Below are 25,787 nucleotides of genomic sequence, written 5' to 3'. Positions count from 1 at the left end.
CAGGTGGGGTACATTTAATGGCTTTTTTTTTTTTTACAGCAATTTAATGGATTTCATGTCTGAAAGTGGATATTAAGACGCAGAGTGCATGTCTTACCATCATAGTTGCACTAAAAGCCTTTCCTCCATAGGACTTGAGTTCAGACATCTCATTCAAGTAGTTCAGTCTAGCACGATTCACTGAGATCACCTATGAAAACACCCATGGGAAATAATGTAAATACACATTGTACTGTACTTCACTAACAAAGAATACCAAAATATTCATGTTTTGAGCACATCTACCATGGGATTGCTATGGTATATTTTTACATGTACCATGATATTCTTTCAAAGTAAAAAAAAACACCAAAAAACATGATATAGTATTATTCTGTAACATGGCATATGTCACGATACTATCTGAAACCATTATTGCTCTATGGCAGACAGTATGGGTTATATATTTTTTTATTTTAGAGTTACAGGTATACTTTATACTATGTACATGATTTACATTTTTCCACTCAATGCTCAGGACAGAACACAAATACAGTATACACATGCACACACCTTTTGCTTTGGCTCCTGAGATAGAATCTTTTTCATGTGGTAACTGATGGCTTTCTTCAAGTCCTTCTCTCTCATGTTTCGCAGTAAGGTGTGGGACACAAAGCTTTCAATACCCCACTCCTTCCTTCAGAAATAGTACACACAGAATAGTGTGAATAGTTTTTGATGACCAAGGCAGCATTTATTTGATCAAAAATACAGAAAAACAATAATTGTAATGGTTATGTACTGTTATGTCTTGTTATATTTTTCACTCTGTTTGATCTGTTCCTGTTTGCCAGATTTCCTAGTTAGTTTATTCGTTTCCTAGTTGTTTGTTAATTAGTCCCACACACCTGTTCTGTTTCATCCTGATTACGTTTCCTCATGTTTATAAGCCCTGTTTTTCCTCTTCGTCCAGTATTGTTTATGTTAAGTGTAGTTGCTATTCTGATTCCTCCTACGTGCTCACATTGTTTATTCAAAGACACTTTATTTAACTTGGATTTTGTGCGTGTTAGTCATGTTACAATAATATTGTTAAATATTATTACTATTTAAAATAACATCTTTCAATTTTATCATATTTTTCTCCAGTACTTTACATTACACCAATCTTCAGTCATATGATCCTTTAGAAATCATTATGCTGATTTGGTGCTCAAGAAAGATTTATTAAATTGGTCTTGGAAACATGATTAGATACATTTTTTCTTAAATAGATTTCTTTAATAGAAATTTAAATTTTGATCAATTGAATGCAGCTTTGCTAAATAAAAGTATTTATAAAAAAAAGAAAAAAAAAAGAACATCTTACTGACCCCAAACCTTTGAATAGTAGTGTAAGGAGGACAACTAGAAAATGCAGCAACAAGTTTTCGTTTATTAGTTAAAATAGCATGGACACTCATGTGTTAGTGTGTGTGTGTGTACTCACATCATGGCCTTCAGAGGTGTTTTAAGAGATTGTCCACTGCCTGCTAGTTTTTCTTGTACAAGTAGAGCAGCCAGTCTGAGAGCTGTATTACATTTCATCTCCACTGCAAACCTTTCCTGCAATACATCACTCACACTCTACACACATACACACACACTATTAAAAACAATCTAAAATCAATCCATGGTGATATTATTAGTATTATTTAAATGCCTGTATATACACACAGACACAAACGCACACCTGTAAGTATAGATACTCAAAGGCCACAGGATCTTCTTTGAGCATGCTCTTAAAGTCTCTCGGTAGAAAACAGACACGAAACAGACACCTGTAGTCGTGAGTCTCCTGCTTTTCAGCCACCTGTCACATATACACAGAGTGTTAGATGTATACTGTATGTGAGTGTAGAAAGAAGTAACTTAACTCTTTAAAGGAACATTTTCACCCAACGTGTAAATTCTGTTATTATTTACCCATCCTTGTGGTGTTTTAAACCTGTATGACTTTGCTTTTGCTGTGGAACACAAAAGGTGATATGAAGAACATACTCTTTTTAATGTATGGAAAGTGAAAGGGGAAAATGACTAAAAAAAAAAAAAAAAAACATTGTGAAAGTATCATAAAAGTGGTCCATATGCAAAAGGATTTCTGGAGTCAAATGACAGCTTTGTGTAAGTCATAATCACTGAAAATCTTGAGTTTTAGATCTTGACTTTCAGCCCGCATCCTTATTCACCTTTATTACATGGAGGTAAGTGGCTAATATATTCTTCAAAAAATAGTTTGTGTTCCAGAGAAGAAAGGAAGTCCCACAGGTTTGTAACTACATGAGGATGAATAAATGATCATTTATTGATATGTGTATTTGTTTGTTTTTTTCTTGTGTTTGTGTGTGTACCTTTTGAATAATCTCTTCCTCGTGTAGTAGGTATAGTTTGCTGATGCTGTATTGTTGTTCAAGTACCAGAGAGAAGTGTTCGATCCGGGTGATTGATAGTTTCTCCTTCAGAGTCATCACTATGTCCTAAACCGCGATACATTTTTTTCAGGATTGTTGAATACAAAATTCAAAAGTACCCCAGTTTTTTTAAACATTTGATCAATTTAATGCATACTTGCTTTAATTTAATCTTACTGACCCTAAACATTTGAATGGTGGTGTATATAGCATTTCCAAAAAGTCCCTAATACTCCGATTGGATCATGCATGAAATTATCTTGAAATTCTCTAAATTATCCAATAAACATCATAAAAAAAAGCAACATAATTAATGCTGACTGAAAAATAAGGCATCACATAACAACAGACTACAGTAAATATGTCTAAAGTACCTTAACAGTGGTTTTAGATTCAAATTTAAAAGCCTTCGTTTGGCCATTCTCCAGATAGACCTTCAGAACATTGGGCAGGAACAGCAGAGAGTTACCCTGGGGGTCAAAGGTCAATATATGTTCAATATATTGTAGCAATGGCAAAACAACTGCCTGTTTCAACAGTGTTTAAAGGAACACTCCACCGTTTTTGGAAATAGGGCTTATTCACCTTCTTTCCTACATTTAGATAGGTGGGCAAATGCATTTTTGTCTCAGTGCATGCATTGTTTTAGTTTGACAGGGTCATCGCTAGCTTAGCTTAGCATAATGAATGAAATCCTTTGTTGCCAGCTAGCATGTCTTGAGTAAAAGTGATATAAAAATAAAAAAAAACACCTAATTACTTCTTGTGGCCTGCGTATTCACAACAAGTACAAATAGCGATGCAGATTAACACTAGGCGATTTCCTAGGCAGATATTGACTTATATATTAAGGACTATATTAGGGGGAAGCACAGGCGAAGCACTGCTACTTGGACGTGATATCTCTGCGCCCAAGTAGCAGTGCTTCGCCTGTGCTTCCCCCTAATATAGTCCCAAGTCAATATCTGCATAGGAAATCGCCTAGTGTTAATCTGCATCGCTATTTGTACTTGTTGTGAATATGCAGGCCACAAGAAGTAATTAGTTTTTTTTAGTTTTTTTTTTATATTACTTTTACTCAGGACATGCTAGCTGGCAACAAAGGATTCCATTCATTATGCTAAGCTAAGCTAGCGATGACCCTGTCAAACTAAAACAATGTATGCACTGAGACAAAAATGCATTTGCCCACCTATCTAAATGTAAGAAAAAAGGCGAATAAGCCCTATTTAAAAAACGGTGGAGTGTTCCTTTAAACAATTCTAGTTAAGCCAGGGAATATTATCAGTCTCATTATCACATTAAAAAAGATTAAGCACTCAAAAGGCTGCATACAACAAAGATAAAACTGCCTTAGTCATGTGGTATGCCTGATAATGGGTAATTTTAATTAGATGTTAATTAAAAAAACATCTTGGGTTGAGGGAAATTAATAGACTCACGGCACTCCACCTAAAGGAACAATTCACTGAAAAATAATGACAGAATTTTTACTTTTAGGTTAACTGTGCTCTATCTATTTTAAGGTGCTCTATCATAATCAAAATTTCAGCTATACTATACACTATGTCAGCACAGTTACACAGAGATTATGATTAATGGATAATTGAATAATTAATAAATAAATGCTAAATTATTGACTAAGGTTTTTCCCAAGACTGGGTAGACTGCCAAACCTCTCCCTATTGTTCTACATCTTTTGTTCATATTCTCTCGCTCTTATTTTCTTTATCGCTTATTCACGTTATCTCTTTTTTGTAAATTAGTGAATGTGAATACTAACATAGCATGAATGAACAGAATGTGTCAAACCTGTGAGTGACCATTGACCACCACCTCCTCTGCAAACCTCACTTTAACAGGGTTCGACTTCAGCTTGGCTCTCTTCTCTGGAGTTATGAAGGACGACTTTGGCCCCTATGGCACAGCCATAATGACAGTCAGCACAAATATGGATCTGTTTGACCTTCAGTGACATATTCTTTCAACAAACATTAATTGCAGAATTACACTGGCATTTGCATTGATTGTGACATTTACCTGTCACTGAGAAAAAAAATATTATTTCCAAACAGAGTGACATTAAAACATCCTGAGATCAAACCATCTGTATTTCCTCTTTATGACCCTCACAAAAAAAGGTACTGTGGTGGTACCATGCTACAGGAATTGTATCAGAGAGCAATCATGGGACTTTAATATATATCGTGGTACTGAATGATTACTGTATTCAAAGAATGCAATGGAATTATCATGGAAATATCATTATACTTTTTGTGTGACCTAATTGAAATCGCATTAACAAAATAAACCAGGGGCTTTTCTCAAACTTTAGCCTATTACATTATAAGGCATGTTTTCGAAATGAAATTATTAGCTTTTATTTGTCATTGTACTACAGCCGATTTAAAGTATTAATTTATTTATTATAAACATAAATTAATTTGTATTGCATCATTCGGAATAAACATTCTGAATAGTCTTACTCCACTCCTTTGCAGCCCCATGAACAATTGTATATTGTCACGATCTGTGTGTTTAGTTTAATTTTCTTGGACTTTTAAGTTTGTTTCTCTTCAGTTACCTGTTCCCTTTGTTCTTGTTTCCTGCCAGCTATTAGTGGTCACCTGTTTATTATTTAGTCAGCATCACTGTGTATGCAAGTTCCTCTTTGTGCTCCATTCATTGTTCCGATATTGTCATGTCAACACACTGTTTTCTTCCATTATTCATTCCTGTGGATTACCTGAGTTTGTTTTATTTAATAAATACTTTTGTTTTCGAACCATTTGCATCTTTGTCATCTTCGTCGGGCCTAAACATATACAGTATATACTCTGATGCTTTGTATTTAATAGGTTTACTGAAAACTGAAAGCATAAGCATATTAGAAAAAAATATTTAATAAATTAACACATAAGAGATGGGAGATTTATAGAATTTTTATTATTCTAATAAAAGTTATCTAGTTATCTAAAAAAATACTGTTTGGTCATTTCCGCCTGCTGCCATAATGCATTACAACACTGTATCCTCCTGCCATTCCCCAATCAGAAGTAACAGTTTGTGTGAGTCTCTAACTATATGCACACATACACTTACCACAGTATTTCTCAGGACAGTCAGTATTATGGTGTTCTGACATTCTCTATAAATAATTGAAAAAGAGTACAATAGAATTAGTGGTACAGATAGCTAGAGCCACCAGATGTCCCATTTGTTCCGAAGATACATTTGGCACAAGAAAATGATCTAAAATATTTGGTAAAACTGGACATCAGGAAGCCCAGATACAGCTGATTTTGTAGTTTCACATAGACACTCTAACATGTCGCATACCTGATGATGTCAGCAGCTTGCTCAGTAGATAGATCATCAACAGCAACATTGTTTATTTTGAAAAGTTGGTCACCAGGGACAAGCTTTCCATCAGCAGGGCCTCCTATAAAAACAGACAAACATACCATGACACTGTAGCTGTCAATCTGTTTACAAGATTGTCTTAATTATGCTGAAGAGAAGGAATGTTTGAGAAAGAGTGTTTATGTCATCCCATTTGGCTGTGGGATAACCAGATGGTATCAGCCATTCCAAGAGTAGGGTTTCCTGTAGACATTGCTCCATGTGCCAAACCAGTCAGCCAACATGTTGCTGTCAATGCAGGAAATACATGCACATAGCTGCTTGGCCACATTTCAACCTTAAACTTATGTTCAGAGAACATTTACAAAATGAATCAGTTTTTAAATTGCTCTATAAAAGATTACAGTTTTTGAGGTAACACATTTCAATGCATTAAAGAAATAGTCCATCCAAAAATGAAAACTCATGTCGTTTCAAACCTGTATGTCTTTCATTCTTCTTTGAAACACAAAAGGAGATATTTTGAAGAATGTGGGTAACTAAACAGTTTTGGTTTCCATTGACTTCCATTGTATGGACAATAAATACAATGGGAACCAAAATGGTTTGGTTATCAACATTCTTTAAAGTATATTCTTTTGTGTTCAGCAGAAGAAAGAAATGCATACAGGTTTGGAACAACATGATGACAAAATTTTCATCTTTGGGTGGACTGTCCCTTAAACTAACATGAACTAACAATGAACAATATATTTTTATTAACCATACTGTAACTATATATTCTAATAATAAATATATTACTGCAGTATCCTTTTTTGCAGTAATGGAACCTTTTTTGTAGCTAATGCACTGTAACTGTTTTATCGATTTTCATGAAGGGCTTGTTTGCTGTATAATCAAAATTTTACTTCAAAATGTAATTGACCTCAGACCTGCTCCATCAAATGGCTCAACAGACCAAAGCTGCGTTTCTCAAAAGCATCGTAAGTCATTCGCACCAATGGTCTCTATGATCAACTTAGCTCATGATGCTTTTGAGAAATGCAGTCCTGGTCATCCACTTCTTATTACGATGACATCTTCATGGAGTCCATGGGCATTTTCCTGCCAGCAAGCTAATCTAGAAATGATCATTGTGAGATTATTTCAAAATAAAATCTAATGGATTCAAAAATCGCCAAAAAGCATAATCTCATTTCAAATTGTATGGCCAACGGTCCCCTGCCTGTTACCCCTGTGAGTGTTATTCATAAGAATTTGGAAGTCCCACAGTTGAGCTCTGGAGTTAACCAAGGCCACCTGTCTAATATCTAGTTCTTAGCTTCAGTGCTTTCATTACATGTGAGGTGGATAATCAAGAATATGAAAGAACCTTACTATTTGACCTGATGAATATTTTTAGAGATGATTGTGGGTGTAATGTACCTTCTGTCACGTCCAGCACCTGGGGTGGAGTGTGTGTTGATACAGTGAAGCCATGGGAGTTAAGGGTGGGGTCAAGTGGGATCTTAACAGTGACTCTAATTGGACAGCTCCTCTGATCCTGGGAGCCATTGTCAGCAACTTGCCCATCTTCTAACACACGCTCGCTATATACAGACAGAGAGGGAAATGGGTGATGCTATTCGAACACAATATACAAAAAAGAAATGTAAAAGTACTCGTCCACACAATTATTCTTAGATTAAAAGAGTGGTACCGGCTGATGGACTCTCTGGAGCGGCGAAGCCAGCGTCCCACCACCTGTTCTACTCTGCTGGTCCTGCGAGATGGTGAGCGACTGCGGTCCCGCTCCTCCATTTAGCTACACACAGGGTGAAAGGTCACCATTAGGCCACTATTTATTGCAAAGAAAATAAGATAATAATTTCAGTGATATTAAAAAAAAAAAAAAATCACTAACGTTAACCAATATACAGAGAATTTATGCTTTTGCGCATTTATTGTTGAATATGCATTTGCAAATGATCACACATTTTTTATGTTTTAAGACGTTTCACATATACATGTTTTAGAATATCCTCTTTAGCCAATCATAGTCCTCATTGACCTCATTGCATTACACTTTCCTCCCTATAGGATCAGAAAGAGATGTAACAGGGTTTCCCAAACTGGGGTTTGTGAGTTGATGGAAAAGCTAATATTTAAAACATAAAAATGTCAAATAAAATAAATTAATAATTAAAAAATAAAAACAATCAAAAGATTCAATATTTTATTTGTTTATCTGCATGTCATGTGACTGTTAACCAACATCAGAGAACATGGGAATGTGTTGTTAAAATATTTAAATAATAAGGGGGTACTTCGAGTATAGTATAAAAAGTATTATATTATATTATATTTAATTATAATTAAGTTTGATCATTTGTCATAGGCATAATATTAAAATAAATGTGGTCAGGTTAATTTATAATATATATGTCTTAAAGTCGGCATGAAACAGAAGTTGTGATCGTCTTTTCTTTCTCATGTAAATGACAGGTTGTCCCACCCTCACTCCAGTAAACACATCACCAGAGAACAGAGGAGATGTCACTACAAGAGGGAGGGGAAATTATTTTATTTAAAGATTACGATGGCACATGAATAATAATAAATAAATAAAACGTGCACAGATAAATCATTTATAATAAATAAATGCCAATCCGTCTCTACAGCACGACTTCACTATCCAGCTAGATTCATCATCAATCACCCCATCAAGGTCGATCAGAAATCTTGGAGTAACGTTTAATGACCAGCTGACCTTCACTGATCACATTTCAAAGACGGCTCGATCATGCAGGTTTGCACTGCACAACATCAGGAAGATCAGGCCTTTCCTATCTGAGCATGCAACACAACTTCTCGTCCAGGCCCTGGTCATTTCTAGGCTTGACTACTGCAATGCTGTTCTGGCCGGACTTCCATCATGTGCAACCAAACCTCTGCAGATGATCCAGAACGCTGCAGCTCGTCTTGTCTTCAACGAGCCCAAGAGGGCCCACGTCACTCCTCTTTTTATCTCTCTGCACTGGCTACCTCTCGCTGCTCGCATCAAGTTCAAGGCATTGACGCTTGCCTACAGATCTATCACAGGCTCAGCTCCCTCCTAATTTCACTCACTACTGCGAGTCTACATCCCTACCAGAAGCCTACGATCGGTCAAAGAACGACGCCTCGTGGTTCCATCACAGAAAGCCACAAAATCACTTTCCAGAACATTCTCATTCACAATTCCATGCTGGTGGAACGCTCTCCCCACCCTCATCCGGAATGCAGAATCCCTGACAACATTCAAAACACAGCTGAAAACCCATCTCTTCCGTGAACACTTAACCTCATAAAAAAAAAAAGATTAAAAAAAAGCCTTCCCTTTCCCTTTAAAACCTCACTTATCGGGCTTATGCTACTCTGAATAATGCCTGAACTTCGTATTTTGAGCACTTCTTGCGTTGTTGTTGTTTTTGCCTCTTCATGATGACTCGCTTAATTTAGTCCTAATTTGTAAGTCGCTTTGGATAAAAGCGTCTGCTAAATGACTAAATGTAATGTAAATGTAAATACTGCAATATTCCATAAAAATTTTTTTGTCAATTTTGATTTCATGTGACTTTAACAGCTAAGTAATTTGTGTTCATAATAACTGCATTGTAACAGTAACATATCTTGTGTATTAAGCCTACATTGAAACCCCTCTTTAGGTGAATTAAGCTGAAGAAAAGAGCCAAACTTTTAGTACTGTGGTGGTGCACAATGACTGGTTGGTAAATTTCTCTATCCACTTTCTGAGAAGTGATAAAACTCAAAACTTATTCATGCTGTTTACAGTGGTCTTCAGGTTGAGCATGTACTCTTATAATGGATATAGCTGTTGCAAGCAAAATGGCATGTACAGCAGTACTAATAATGTGCGGTCAACCTCTCTTATAACGGTATGAAACATTGTCTCTCTTTATGTTGTAGGTTCTGTAAATTGTGGTGTTGTTGCAGAATATCTTTTGACGTTTATAGTGATTCTATATGGTGAGGTATTTCTCACTAGGGAATGTGAGAGACAATCTGGAGCCTCATGGTGAACAGAGAGAAGGCCAAACAATGGCAAAGAGACAAATTACATATTGCGACAAATAATAGACAGAGATCCCAGGAGATCATGAGTCATGGTCCCATTATGTTCTCAGATTTCACAGGATTTGGATCTGACTTTCCATTTATTTTGACTACTGTCAACACCGTATCAATACTGTATACACCACATCAAAGTCGTTACAGACTGCGCAACATTTGCCCAGACTGTGCACAATAGTGACCGCCCACTTTTTCAAAAGCCCTGTTTATGTTTCAATATTTTCAGGAGGATGTTTTTTCAAGAAATAGAAATATCCTTGAACCAAACCAACCAACAACATTATAACCATTCATTTGAAGCAAAAACATATTTGAAAATCTGAAAAATAGAAAGCTTCTCTGTCTTGTCTTGTTTAGTTTTAGTCTTAGTTTTCTTTGTAACCATTTGTCTGAGGGTACGTTTACATAACAATGATGTACTAAAAAAACTAAAAAGTTTTTCCTTTGCGTTTTTCATGTACAGATGACAACGTTGTCCAAAATTATCCCAGTTCACACAGATCCATGAAAACGATAAAAAGCTGTATTATGCAGGCCAGGCCAGTAGTTGGCGATGTCACTTTGTAAACAAACACTATGCGCCTATAGACTGAACACGTAATACGCATGTGCATGACATCACCATTTTCACAAATTCACATTTTTGTTGTTTACATGGAGACGATAACGATATCGTTTTCAAAAAATTGCACTTTGAAACCCGTTTTCAAAACTTGCGTTTTCAGGTCTCCAAAATGCTGTTGTCATGTAAATGAATGGCCAAAACGCATAAAAAGTTTTTAGTTTTTATTTGAAAACAGTGTAGTGTAAATGGCCCCTTAATTTAGTCATTCATTAATTGCCATGGTCCCTGCGAACATAAAAGGAGCATACACTTCCATCTCCGTATTTATATAGGAGAAGCGGAATTGCCCATCTTTCCTTACCGATGCCAACCAGTGCATAACTATAAACACAGGAGGAGCATATTGGTACTATTTACACATTTGTAACACTATGGAGACACCATAGTGTCTAGAAGCGAAATAGCCCTTCTTCTTCAGCTGTGTATGGCAACCCTTTGCATACAAATATTAAAAAAGCATATACATTTATCCCGGAATATACCTCCATATTCTAAATACTGGGAAGACAATGGCTGACGTGGGGATGCGAGAAGCTGTATTGCCCATCTTCCTTACACGCATATAGTACTGAATGTATTTATACATAATACTGGGGAGATAATGATAAAGTGGGACACCAAAAGCCCATCTTCTTCAAAATATTACATCTCCACTTCAACAGGTGGCAGATGATCAACAGACCCTTCACTTGACTTCTGGGTGGTCCTTGGCCAGTGAAAACTGCTATGGAGTCCTGACCGTCTGCCATCAGTCTGAAGGTCTGGCTATGCAAGACTAGGGGCCCTATCATACACCTGGTGCAATTCGGCACCTCGATGTTTTGACTAATAAAAACCTGGTCTAAAGTGGTCGCAATATTTTTTTATATTTTTAATTATTTAAAGAGCGCGTTAGTAATCTGCGCCTATAGGCAGGTCCAGAATGCGCGTACACTCTACTTATTACACACACAGGGCAGCGCAGCAGCACACAAACTAGTAGCCAAATATTAAAAATAAAAGGATTACAATGTAAAAGATTAATATTGTGTACATAAAGATATGGTGGAATCCGGCTTGTCCCGGTAGATGGTCTGCTTGTGCGCTTTCCTCACGCACAACAGATCCGTTTTCTCTCTGGAGACGCGTTCAGTCTTTCCGCTTGCAAATTCCACCATGTAAATAGCGAATCCGCCATGGCGCGAGTGCAACTTGCTTTTTAAGGGAATGGGAAATTACACTCTGATTGTTTTTTTGCACATAACACCCAAAACACACCCATTACTCATTAAGAGAATAAGGACAACCCTTTTAGACCATGAGCCAGGGGGCACCGACCATTTTTCCCGTCGTTAAACTAGCAAAAGTGGATTTGGACACGCCCTAACTGCACTTGCGCCGTGCGCTTTAGACCATGTGCTTAGATTGTTAAAAAAGGGCCCTAGGATATTCCTAATATGGATAAAGACATTCAGCGATTGCTGTAGCTGAATAACACGCAGATAGAGCCATTTTGACTGATTAAACATGAAGAGAATAAACACACCATTGCAACAATATTATGGTTTATCTGTGCTCTTCAAGCCATTTCGGGATAATGTATAATGCAATGCCAATCAACATAGCCTTTATCACTGTATATAATACTATACAATAATATAATTTCTTTTAATTTGAATTTGATTGATATCTAAAAAAAAAAAAAAAAAAGATTTCAATAGATATCAAGATATACCATTATTGTGAATTCCTTTGGCCACGATAATTGTGAAGTGAAAAATCTGATATTGTGACATACCTAGTCAACACTATGACGAAGTGCGAGTTATTTACATATATAAAGCATCTTTTGTGAAGCAAATAACCACCACACAATGATAATTATGTTACTGTATCTAAAACGACAGTTCACTATAAATCAATTTAATTATAGTCATTATTCATACATATAAAATACAATAGATTTATAAGTTGTCAGGGGTGCATGTAGTTAAAATCCAAAGACAAGAGATGCGTGACGCAGACTGAACGAATCCCAGACTTTAATAAAACACAGAACAATACTACAAAACACAATCCAAAAACATTAATGCAAGACAATGAACTAAAGGAACAGAGGGCTCAAATACACTGAGGATGATAATGAACAGGCGTGGACTAATCTGAAACCAACTAATGAAAAATACAAGCACAGGAAAACAGAAACAAAGAAAACCATGACTAGAAACTAAACAAGACAATGAAACTAAACATGACCGTGAATACGTTTATTGCAAAATGTATGAATATTTAAGTAGTTTAAAGGCCAATTCACACTGCACTGACAGACGCAGACCAATGCCGACAGTCACCGGATTACAGCACGTCACTTCTCAGACATTCTATGTCCAGTTCAGTATGTTCAATCTGCGAAAACAAGCTCCAACAGACTCTGACTGTTGCCGTCTGTTGACGGGGTGTGAACTAGCCTGAAGAGTCTTCAGTAACCATTACATCATTTGCAATGGTTTAGTTTGTAAACATAATTTGGTGAAAATGCTGAATGCAATAACAACTTCAGAGCTTATGCTAGGTGTGTTCTAAATGATTTATAATGACTAAATCACTAAAAATCAATTTATGTATTGTGAAAATTAATAACATTTCTACCTCCCTATAGAGCACAACTCAACTGCTTTGCTCTAGGCTAAGTTATCTTATTTAACAATTAAAGATTACTGGGGCAGATTTTCATTAGTGTCATGTGACAATTCTAATACCATTAGTTTAATAAGGTTACAGTTTTTTGTTTATCTAATCTCAGCTCAACTGAGGCCACAATAAAGCATCACATTTTACCTTAGAAAAAGTTACATACTGCTGCTGTAACATTCATTGACAAGAATTAACTAAATTAACATACTTTTGAATTATTTTATATTTTCCCCCTGATCTTTACTTTTTTAAATAACTAAATCATAATTTCTGAACATTACAATTCCCTTGCCTACGCAAATAATGCACAAAAGAGAGAGAGAGAGAGAGAGAGAGAGGGAGAGAGAGAGAGAGAGAGAAAAGGGAAGATTGAAATAGCAAAATATTATAATTTGCTCTCTGAAGAGTTTCCAGAGCAGTTTGTACCTCAGGCGATTTGCATTATGGATAAAGAAAAACACCCCTTGACCATGATGCACCTGCCTTTTTTTCCACTGTACTGCAACAAATCAGTTTGGAAATCATAAGCATTATTGTTTCCTGATTAAATATTGATAAGTTTAATAATAAATGATAATAACATATAGTAGCTAATCTACCAAAGAACATTGTTCACTAAAAAACAACTCTCTATTTTTTTAAATACAAAGGTGTGCTAGGTAGTCATCCATAGATCCCTTCCTTTAATTCTCTCTGTAAAGCTTAGTCACTTAAGGATACCAATCAACTACCCTCTCTCACCCGGACTTCAAGAGGATTAGCACAAAATGTTGTTGAGGTTTTCCTATACAAATCTCATTACCTTTTCAGCACTATTTAATATATTTTATTCATGATATGCTTCAGCGGCCTCTTGGTCAATGGGGATCTTCTAAACGTAAGGCCTCTTCTTACTGCAAAATCTTAAGATTACATTATATACTAAAGATAGAGGGATTCAATTTCTGTGAACTGCTAGATCACTAAACTGGATCCAGGAACTAAGTCATTTCAGTTGACTACTCTCTCTTTCTTTCTCTCTCTCTCTCTCTCTCTCTCTCTCTCTCTCTCTCTCTCTCTCTCGATTAGATTAGTGGCCTTTAGAGTGGGGTTTAATTCCCCCTTACGCCCATGTTCCCTCATAAAAAGGTCTGCTCATGCTCTCTCTGAGAGATAATGGCTGTACTCCATCATTAGCATGGGCAGCTAACGCTAATGGCTTGGTTTGACTATTTAACGTAAGAATTGTCTACAATTCATTGACATTCACATGGGAGGATTACAGGCAGTGGACTATGTAACGTTAGCACTGAGCACAGATAAATAGCTTAAAAATGTACACTTAGTCTATCAGGATCCTAGCTTGTAATAGATCTTTCAGCAGGCTAAAAGTGTCCAACGCAGTTACATGCATCAGATGTATCGCAACAAGTCTGTCTCTCAAAAATCACTTACAGACAGTGCTGATGGTAAGTATCATTATATGCTATACTGTACAGTATATAAGAACAAAATCAGGGGCTGGTTGCACCAGCTTTGCGTAAGTTACAACTTGGCGTAAAGGGGTACTAAGATACAACTTATGCACTACTAAATATTTATGGAAGCCTCCGACCTGAAGTAACAATTGGAAATACAGCTGCAAGCAGCCATTATCGGGGCCAAGTGCAAAGAAGACGATAAGACATGACATAATGGCTGGGAGTGTCAGACCAACTGAAGCAAGGAGCAATTTAAGACATTTAACCTCCTAAGACCCGAACTTTGGTTTGGCGTGCATTTTAGATTTCTTCTAGCTTTTTGGGGTTAGGAGGGACCAATACATATAATAACCAGATATTAACTTTGAACATGAAGCACTTTTTGAAAAAAATGATGTCCACATATGTGGACACCGGGTCTGAATTCACAGAAAGAAAATCAATACACCATTGTGTAACAAAGTGCAAATCTCTTTTATTTACAGCCAGTGCCTGAACATTTTTCGTTGTTACTCTTGTATAACTTCTGAACATACATATATACATCTTCCGCTTATCCAGGGCCGGGTCGCGGGGGCAGAAGTCTAAGTAGAGATGCCCAGACTTCCCACTCTCTGGACACTTCCTCTAGCTCTTCCGGGGGGACACAGAGGCGTTCCCTGGCCAGCTGGATGACATAGTCCCTCCAGCGTGTCCTAGGTCTTCCCCGGGGTCTCCTCCTAGTGGGACGTGCCCGGAACACCTTCCCGGAAAGGTGTCCAGGAGGCATCCGGAACCTCAGCTGACCCCTCATGATATGGAGGAGCAGCGGCTCTACTCTGAGCTTCTCCCGAGTGACCGAGCTTCTCACCCTATCTCTAAGGGATCGCCTAGCCACCCTGTGGAGAAAGCTCATTTTGGCTGCCTGTATACGGGATCTTATCCTTTCAGTCATGACCCACAGCTCATGACCCACAACTCAGCCCAGGTGAGTTGGATCCGAAAATTTAGCTGGGGCCCCACCCTGGAGCCAGGCCTGGGGTTGGGGCTCGTATGAGAGCGCCTGGTGGCCGGGCCTCCCCCCATGGGGTCCAACCGGGCTCAGCCTGAAGAAGCGATGTGGGGCCGCCCTCCCGTGGGCTCCCGTAGGAGGGACCGTAAGGGGCCGGTGCTTAGAGGATCGGGCGGCAGTCGAAGACGGGGGCCTCGACGACCCGATCCCTCGACCCTGGAGGGGTGCTGGAAAGTGCTCCGACTGGGGACTCCGTCGTTCTACTTGGAGACTTCAACGCCCTTGTGGGCAACGACAGTGACACCTGGAGGGGCGTGATTGGGAGGAACGCCCCCCCTGATCTGAACCCGAGCTGTGTTCTGTCATTGGACTTCTGTGCTAGTTACAGCTTGTCCATAACGAACACCATGTTCAAGCCTAAGGGTGTCCATCAGTGCACGTCCCAGACAGCAACATAGTGTCGGCCCAGATCTGGACCATGTGGAATCCACATGAACCAGATTTAGGCCAGATCTGGGCTGATACTATGTTGCTGTCTGGGGTGGCACCAGGACACCCTAGGCCAGAGGCCGATGATCGACTTTGTGGTCGTTTCATCTGACCTGCGGCCGTATGTCTTGGACACTCTGGTAAAGAGAGGGGCGGAGCTGTCAACTGATCACCACTTCTGAACATTGATATGGAAAAACAAAATTTATATTCAAATAAAAAACATATACAAAAAAAGCTTGAAAATGTGCTTTCTTTTTTGTAACACCCCAAAACTTCAACTTCTCCAAACTAGGAATGTTATTTTTATTTGTGCGTGTGTGTGCGCGATCGCGAGTGAGCAAGAGAGTGTGTGTGTGTGTGCGCGAGTGAGTGAGCATGTGTGTGTGCGCGCGCGCGCGATCGCGAGTGAGCAAGAGTGTGTGTGTGCGCGCGCGCGATCGCGAGTGAGCGTGTGTGTATGTGTGTGTGCGCGCGATCGCGAGTGAGCAAGAGTGTGTGTGTGTGTGTGTGTGAGCCAATGTGCGTCACGAAGCTCGTGCAACTACAAATTTTCATTTTTTTGCTACAGTTTCATCGAAGTTAAGTCCCATTGTCCACATATGTGGACATCAAATTTAGCAGCCTAGTAAATCTTTCCTGTTACAAAAGTTTGTCAAATGTGCATGCCATTTTAATCATACAACACTATTATGCATAACTTAACAAGAAACAACAATGAAATGTTATTACATTTTTTACCTTGTGGACGTTTTGGTCTGATGTGCCTGCGTGACATTTCGCCTGTGTTCTCCGCCATCTTGACATTATTTATGTTACATTTTTTTTTCTCCTGACACCATCAGGCAGTATAGGTGTCCGCGTTTGTGAAAAACATGTTCCAATTACACAGAATTAAGTATTATGCTCCACACAGCCAAAAATGTGATGGACACGGGGTCGTAGGAGATGAATTTAGGCAAAATGGCTGAAAAATCATATATATTAACTAAAAATATGATTTAATGGATTATCACTTTCAACCAATAGGTGGCACAGTTACAAAATGTATGTGATGTGGTCAGAGTGAGGTGACAATGACAAACCTTAAGATCAGTGTCAGTGCAATAGGTTTTTAGCATTTTTGGAAATTTTGTTATAACTTTTTTACCACAGGGTGGCGCTGCCCCGAAACTTTTTAATTCCCTTCAAGGCATGGTGCCGATGACTCAAACCAAGTTTCATAACGATACGCTAATGCGTTCATAAAGTATAATATTTTTATAACACAATACTGTATTGAAGTCAATGGCAATTTCATGTTTTGTTCTATTATAGCGCCATCAAGAGGCACAATCCCACAATTTTGTTTATGTGTCCTTAGAGTGAGCCCATACATGTGTGTGTCACATTTGGTGAAAATATCTCATTTCGTTTTGGAGTTATATACATTTATATGTATAAACACTTAAAAAAAAAAACACACCTGACTTTATTTGCATTTTATTTCCACTTACTATTAATATTTTGACATTTGGGCATTGCCATTTAGCCAACGACCTATGTTTTCAAACTTCCTACGGTGGTTTTGTCTCGATCGGTCTAACGGTTTGAAGATATTGGCAAATGTTTTTTAAGCCCTAAATCACAACGCTACACAAACCGTAAGGTGAAACCCAGCATGTTTGGTATCGCTGGACTCAGCAAGGATTCAGGAATCAAAGGAGATGACTCCTGTGAAAATCAGTCATTCACACCCAGAGTTATAAGCATTAGAACATTTAATCTTACCACTAGGTGGCGCTGGTTCGAAACTTCTCGGGGTCCACACATACTGATGACCCATACCGAGTATCATAACGATACGTTCATGCGTTCATAAAATACAGCATTTTGGTACAAAATTCAAAATGGCCGATGCCTAAAATGGTTGATATGGAAATCATCGGACATTGGATATCAGTCGACTCGACATGACGCCCTGAATCTAAATAGACCACTTTCAGGTTTTTTTCCATATCTCCGGACCAGTAGGTGTCGCTGCGCCGAAACGCAGCATGTAGCCTCAGGCCACGCTTGTGACGACATTAGACATGTGCCGGTATTCGGTAATGCGATAAATCGCGGTAATGAATATGCACGATATTGTTATCGCGGGCACTTCAAAATACCGTGAAAAATAATAGATCAGAATTTATATTTATAGAACGCGCATTAGCTTATTTTCTATCAACCGCTTAAACAAACACTGCGTATATGCTGCGCGAAACACGAGCGCGCTCTGATGTAAACAATCCCCACATGTAGAAGCACTGTGTGCATGCGGCGCAGTGCGCACTCTAGTCTAATGTAAACAATCCTCACATGGAGAAGAAGCATGGCGGAAGGAGGAACGCTGCTGACGATTTATCCCCTTCTAAAAGCAGGGCTGTCAACTCTACGCATTCAGCGTGAGACTCGCGCAATCGACACTTTTCACAAGCTCTCGCGCCACACATCCATTTTCTCACGCAGAGAAAAATCACGGAGCAAAGAGGACACTGACACCGACAGACTAGACAGAGCAGGTTACTTTTGATATGAAAACAATTCTCAGCTCTCATGTTCTGTCCATTTTATTATGAAATTCAGACAATAAATACCGTTTTGGCGCTTGTAAATGTGACGTGAGCGATCGCTGTAGCGCCTCAGTTCAAGTAAACCGATCCTCTGTTACTTTTTATTTAAAGATACAGTACAACTTACCGAAAGGTATTTATGCCTCATACATAAAATCGATCAATCAGTGTTTTTCAACCACGGAAAGAGGTCAATAAAACTGCAGGTGAACAATTATGTCACAGAAGACTTACCTCAGGAAAGCCATTTAATGACCAACACGTTGACTAGAAAAAAGAGCTATAGAGAGGAGTATTTTGCTAAATATGTGCACTATTACATTTGTATTATATTTCTACTTGTGTCATAATTTATTATAATGAAAACTAAATTGTATTTAATTTAATTTGTTAATTTTTATCCTTTAATAATTATAGCAATTAAAATATTGTGATAATACCGTATACCGTGATAAAAGCTCAATCAATTAATCGCAGCATGAAAATTTGATACCGGCACATGCCTAGACGACATGTACCAAGTTTGGTCTAAATACGATAAAGCGTTGCGGAGATACAGCCTTATGTCTGTTTTCGCAAGCGCTACGTAAAATTCGTTTGCGCGCTATTTAACAACGGTGTGACGAATCAACATGAATTCCATATTTTATGGCATGGTCTGAAGATGATCTGGTTCAATTTTTGTGAAAATTTAGACAACGGCCTAGGAGGAGTTCGAAAAAGTAGTTTTTTCAGAGAATTCAAAATGGCGGACAAATTTTCATGACGAAAAATGACGCCATAGGATGCAATCACATCGGCTTGAGCTAAGCTAAGGCATCAGAGGAAAAAATCATTTTATTTCTAGCCCTTACAGTTCAAAAGTTATTAGCATAAACATGAGTGAAACTTAGGACAGATGGTGGCACTAGAAGTATTGAGTTAGAGACTCCAAATTTGCTATGGTGCCAGTTCAGACTATCCTCTATCTGTGTTCCAAATTTCATAACTTTCCCGCAAGCTGCCATAGACTTCCATGGCGGAAGAAGAATAAGAAGAACGCCAACGATTTCAAGAAGTGCCTACGCACTTTCAGTGCTTGGCCCCTAATGAAATACCAGGACAACTTTGTATCTTATCCACCTCTAAAAGGTGCATTTTAGTACCTTAGTGTGGTAATATGTACACTTAAGTACTACTTTTACGGGTAAATAAGATACAAAGATGTCCCTTTAAGGGTACTGCCCCAGTGACAAACTGTTGTACCACGTTTTACCATTTACCAGGATAAACTGAAGTTCGAATGCTGCTTACGAGAGCTTACGACCTACTAGCTACGTTCTGCCTTGAACAAATGGTGCAGCTTAAAAAAAGTACATCTCGGGGGAGGGGAAGGACTAAATATCCCCCACAACTGACTGCAAACTGGCAACTTCCTACGATTCAATTCCCGAAGACAAAATCAAGACCTGCTCTAAAAAAAAATCTCGTTCAAGAAGCTGTTTCACTCAGATATACTTCACAATGAGGAAGAAAAGACTCCCTAACCCAACAATCCATTTCATGCACACTGTGCAATGCAAAATTCTAATTACGGGAAAACACCTGTAAAAAAATACAGAAGATTTCTTCATATTAACATTGGACCCATTGGACTTTTTAGAGTGTACATGCACAGAGAGTTACAGACAGTTGACCCTAAAGTTACTGACAAGTATTCTAATTGGATTAGGTTTGTAAAGGCTGGGACAAAGTGTAATTGCGTCACACACTGAGCCATATACACACATGTAAACACCTAACACTATGGATACACTAGTACACACAGACACAAATACACACTCTACACTTACCTTAAAGTCAGATAATTTGTCGCCCCATTGAAGAGGAACTTTTCCTTGGACTGCATCACCAATTCTTCAAAGCATTCATTTGATCATTTTGGTCTACTCATTTTTAAAAAAAGGACTTTTCAGTGCCTCAGTCTGTTAAATTGACAGCTAAAATTAAATTAACGTCTTTATTTCATTGGCAAGCTCAGAATACATATATGCAGTGTAAGGGATTTTGAAGTTTTTGTCCTATCCATTTGCACTGCATCTATATGGATGTTTTGGACCTGAAAATTCTGAGGTTAATATGAGCAAAGAGAGCAAAGTCTTTTTTCATCAGTAATGAATTCCAGAGACTGCAGGTGCTTTGTTTTCTTCATGATCCATTGGTCCTCTGCATCAGGCATGGACTCTTCTTTGTTGCCATGGTGGGTGCTCCAAGGGGTCCTCAGCTCTATCAAAAAGACACATATGTTATCTGATGTTGATTTTTTTAATCTCACAATGAGAAACGATTCCTGCGTAACTGACCAAAGAAGACAACTCTCACAATATTATAATTCACTGCCACTATTGCATCATTCTCATTCTTTCTCAACTTGAGAAATGAACAGTTTATAGACTAGCTGTCATGGTAACATTGCTACACTTCATGTTTTTTTGTCTGTGTGATGGGCAGGGTCGATTCTGCTTGGAGTGAGGAGTGTTTTATCTGTGGTCAGTTACGCCTGAGACATTTCCCATAGTATGCAATGTTGGGGAAAGTTACTTTTAAAAGTACTCCCTAAAAAATTTACTAATCACATTACTTAGTTACTTTTTAAGGAAAGTAATGTGTTACTTTACTTTTGAGTTACTTTTCCTGATCTGTGCTGGGTCTGCTTGTTTGATTTTAAATACCAATTAAGTTCTATTTTTGGCAAATGTAAAGCCCTTATGCAACAAAAGTGAAATTAATAAGCCTCAGGCTGAAGGAAATGCAAATTCACTCCTGTACAGTAGAGTGCGCAGCTCAAACAAAACTTTCAGCTGTGCTGTCATTCTGGATTGCAAAGGAAGAGGGCGCAGAATAGGGTAAAGTAATTTTTGCTTATTAGTATGGTTGAAATGAATAATCAAAGGTCAGCAGCAAATTGGTTAATAAAGTGAGATTAAATACATAAAGTACTGTATATTTGTTAAATTTAACAGACTTATTTTAGGTTTGCATTTCACTGTTTTTATTCATCTCTGTTCATTTCACTGATATAATTCATTGAAAAAGTAACTCAGATATTTAGTTGCAAATTTAAAAGTAATGTATTACTTTACCAGATACTTTAAAAAAGTAGTCTGTTTACGTAACTCGCTTTACTTGTAATGCGTTACCCCCAACACTGGTAGTATACCTCACTCTTTTAGTAGAGAACAGTAGCCTAATGTTTTGTCATGAAAATTAAATTTTGAAAATTTCTGTTCTGGAAATGTATGCAAATTAGTGCATATTTAATTAGATTATCCCTTATTTGCATATTTGAACATAACATTTTACAAAACCTGTAATACAAAAATATTTGCATTTCTTAATCAGTCAACTGGAAGTGTGGTAATATCTATTAGTTATTATTATTTTATTTTTTACCCTATCCACCTGTTCAATCATATGCTAAAAGGGAAATTAGACATTACCAAAAGGGCCTTACTAAAGATCTGGCAAGGAGGTACCAATTAAATGAATAGTCACATTAGGTTGCAATAGCCTATGTTTGATGTTCAAAGCTGTTGTACCACAAAGGTTTGTTTAATTGAAAGAGCTCTCTCAATGAAAAGCATTTTTTTTTCTTGTTTAAATGAGGAATGATATTGTAACAACAGTATTTCTTTGTGTATTGTATTGTGTTTCTTTTACTCCATTTTATTTATTTCCTACAACTGTATTATATAAGTGCATAATGTTTTGCCAATACTGCAATCATCTAATATGCTAATCCAAAGCGATGCTAATAAAGGCCTTCTCTTTTTGTTTAAAAGGAAAATAAGGTCTTTTCCTTATCACTGCTTATCCAGTTTGCTGTTGTATAATGGCCAGAATGTAACCCCATCCAGACCATATGCCATATACACCTGCATCCCTTAAAGGAATAGTTCACTTAAAAATGAACATTCTGTCATCATTTACTCACCCTCAAGTTGTTGTATGAATTTCTTTCTTCTGCTGAACACAAAAGAAGATATTTTGAAGAATGTCGGTAACTAAACAGTTGATACCCCATTGATTGTATTTTTTTCCCTATAAGTCAATGGGGTACATCAACTGTCTGGTTACCTGGTTACTGTGTTCAGAAGAAGAAAGAAATTCATACTGGCTTGAAACAACTTGCCTCAACACATCTTGTCTACCTTTATCAAACCATAAAACTCAGTCTGGCCGTTAATTCATCTCAGCCTGAAATGGCCTGTCCACAGACCCTGCATCTCATTTTAGATTTTACCTAAAGCATTTGCATTGCATTCAAGGAATATTTTTATATTTTTTAGTTCATGTATATTTCCTGGAAATCAAAACCATGACCTTGGCATTGCTGGTAACATTCTCTTATTTATTTTTTGAGCTACAACAATGGTTTTCCACTAATCTTCCATGTGACGTGTTTGATGTACATGGAGTAGCTCATTCCTGTCATTTAAACATTAGAGAGCATGGTGCTAGCAACGCCAATGTCTTGGGTTAAATTCCTAGAAAATGCATAAACTGAAAATGCAAAGTCTCTTTTGATAAAAGCATTTACCAAATATAATTATAAATGGAAATGGAAATATAAATGTAGCCACCTGAACAAACTGATTCACTAAAATGAACCTAATTTATTTGAAGCCCCATATGCATAAAAGTTCCTTCATAGCATTTTACGTCTTTTACGTAACAAAATATTTAGTTAAAGGTGTGGTAAGCAATTTCTGAGAAACACTGTTGAAAGTGGATCTGATCGAGCACCACAACACACTTGGCATAGGCATTACAAAAGAGAAAAGGTCAGAGGAATATCACTGGGGGAAAAATGGTTGTGATAAGGCAAGAGTTTTAGACCCCCCCTTAATATTAGAAAAGCTTTCCAGCACAGAAAGACCTAAGCGGGAAGGTTTGAAAACGGACGCCAAGGTTGCATTGTTTCTGCTCCATGCATTGGTTTTGCTATATTTCACAGAACCAAATTATGCAGTTGTTGTAATATTATCTATAGTAACAAGACAGTTTTGAACATTATTGTTTGTCTTGAGCTGGTGTGCTGCTGGTGACTAACAATGAACTAACAACAAACTCTTGCTTGTATATACTCTTGTGTACTGAATGTAAATTTTTTGTTCTTCCTTGTCGTCATTTTTGGTTTATTATTCACTAAGCGTTATTTTGCTTTGCTTCAGCTAAAGAGACATCCTTGCATTGGGAGTTTGTGCATCTTGGGGGTGGAGCTAATGAAAGGAGGAGTGTGTTTGTTTGGGTTGATTTAAAATATCAACAGTGTTTCTCAGAAATCGATTACCGCAACTTTAAATGCTGTTGTTCGTTACTGTTTTCCTTTTTTGTGTGCTGTTTCCTGCTCCAGTTTGCAATTTAGCAACCCCTATGTAATATCACCCTATTTAAGTAGAGCATGTGCTGTTAAGCCATTTTGTTGTGAGGCATTTGAGAGAGCATAATATCTCCATCCATACTTTATTTACACTTGAAAAAGGCATTGTCTGTAAGTGTTTTCCAAATCAATTATGTTATGAATGTTCTTTGGTGTTTGTCCATGCTGTTGTATTTGAAGATGTTAGATGAGCATAGGACTATCAAGCACCTTTCACAGCTTGTTGGATTTACATCGCAATTTGGGTATTTACAGTTAAGAATCTTTTAATAATGATTTAAACATTTGTGCTTGTAAAAATACATTATATAATCAGATTTTCTTAAAAAGATACTTCCCTCTTGAATAGCATAAATTTAGCTAATTCTTTGGTGTTTTCAAAAGGCTAGTTTGACTATAATCTATTTTGAGTTATGGGAAGCTTATAGAGAAGCAGTTACAAAGTAGCTTCCTTAACACTGATAAAGTGACAATGGAAGTCTGAGGAGGAAATTAAGAGAGAGAAAGAGAGACAGAACCATCAGGGCTGTCGGAGTCCCCTCTGAACATTTTCATCTCCTAGCTATTGAATAATTAATGTATCCCAGTAAAAACAGAGAACACAGCTCTCTTTCTCCCTCTCACTCGCTTGTTCTCTGCTTTTGTTAGTTTATCCTTCTCTCAGCGCTATTTTTCTCCCAAAAAACACAGCCTGCCTTATCAGAATCTTTCAGTGCCATTATTTTGTTTTTTTGCCATTACTGTCTTTCTCAAACGAAAGATTTTAAACAATGCAATACAGATGGACGTTGAACAATGAGAGTAGTTACAATGGATGAATGAAAAAGATTGAATCCATGAAATGTTTATAATTATTTTCTTCAAAAAAAAAAAAAAAATTAAATCTTTTAAAAATTGATAGCACTGTAGAACGGTAATGGTTTTGATTGATTTGTTCGCTATATGGGTTGTTTGAGGAGATGTATATTTATGAAGTTCCCAGCACTGCATGCATCCTTCAAGCTCTCCTTAAACACTTTAGTAATCCTATCATTGCCCTTAAACACTTCTTTCAGACTTGCAGAGAGAGAGAGAGAGAGAGAGAGAGAGAGAGAGAGAGAGAGAGAGAGAGAGAGAGAGAGAGAGGGAGAGAGAGAGAACCACAGAGTGCACAGCTTTAATAATGTATCTTAATGCTGCCTCGCCACTCACACACACAGGCACAACAAAACAGTGAAAGTGGCAGAGCAGCATGATCTGACCACTGCATGTGGTGATCGGGGGTTATAAGTAAAGGGTGAATGAAAGAGGATTGAGAAAATGAGAAAAAGATGTATAGATACATGAGATGGGAAAAGCTGGGAAGATGATAAGGTTGAATGAAGAGAAAGAGATGCTAAATAAGAACATAGAAAGACGAACTGGGGAAGTTGCATGTGACTGTGTGTGCATTATTTGTTCTTTGGATCTTGGCTTCTGGGAGTCTTAGCACGAGGGGAGAGATGTGGCTTAGAACAGGAAATGCATCATCTTTTCTTTTCCCTAAAAAGAGCTTGAGTTACGTGTCATCTCAATGTTTAGTTTGAATAGGTTTATGGTTTTATACATGTGCTTTCCACTTGTGCTTTGTATACGGAATTGTTAAC

At 37.6% G+C, this 25,787-nt stretch overlaps 1 protein-coding gene across 2 annotated transcripts in view; it reads right to left on the bottom strand.

The window, feature by feature from the left end:
• The window catches only part of frmpd1a (FERM and PDZ domain containing 1a), a 37,705-nt gene that overhangs the window by 7,273 nt on the left and 4,645 nt on the right, over positions 1–25,787 (bottom strand). For both annotated transcript variants that reach the window (XM_084091529.1, XM_084091528.1), the window contains exons 2-13: positions 20,573–21,005; positions 7,492–7,596; positions 7,218–7,381; positions 5,769–5,871; positions 5,532–5,577; positions 4,242–4,346; positions 2,804–2,899; positions 2,370–2,495; positions 1,712–1,831; positions 1,469–1,605; positions 553–676; positions 98–190 (exon numbers count right to left, since the gene is read on the bottom strand). In XM_084091529.1, the coding sequence (XP_083947655.1) occupies positions 98–190; positions 553–676; positions 1,469–1,605; positions 1,712–1,831; positions 2,370–2,495; positions 2,804–2,899; positions 4,242–4,346; positions 5,532–5,577; positions 5,769–5,871; positions 7,218–7,381; positions 7,492–7,592 (1,215 nt within the window). In that variant the 5' untranslated portion in view covers positions 7,593–7,596; positions 20,573–21,005. The remainder of the gene's footprint in view (positions 1–97; positions 191–552; positions 677–1,468; positions 1,606–1,711; positions 1,832–2,369; positions 2,496–2,803; positions 2,900–4,241; positions 4,347–5,531; positions 5,578–5,768; positions 5,872–7,217; positions 7,382–7,491; positions 7,597–20,572; positions 21,006–25,787) is intronic.

This window comes from Abramis brama (assembly GCF_963993115.1).
Source record: "Abramis brama genome assembly, chromosome: 2".
NCBI lineage: Eukaryota > Metazoa > Chordata > Actinopteri > Cypriniformes > Leuciscidae > Abramis > Abramis brama.
This window is presented reverse-complemented; position numbering and strand designations above follow the sequence as displayed.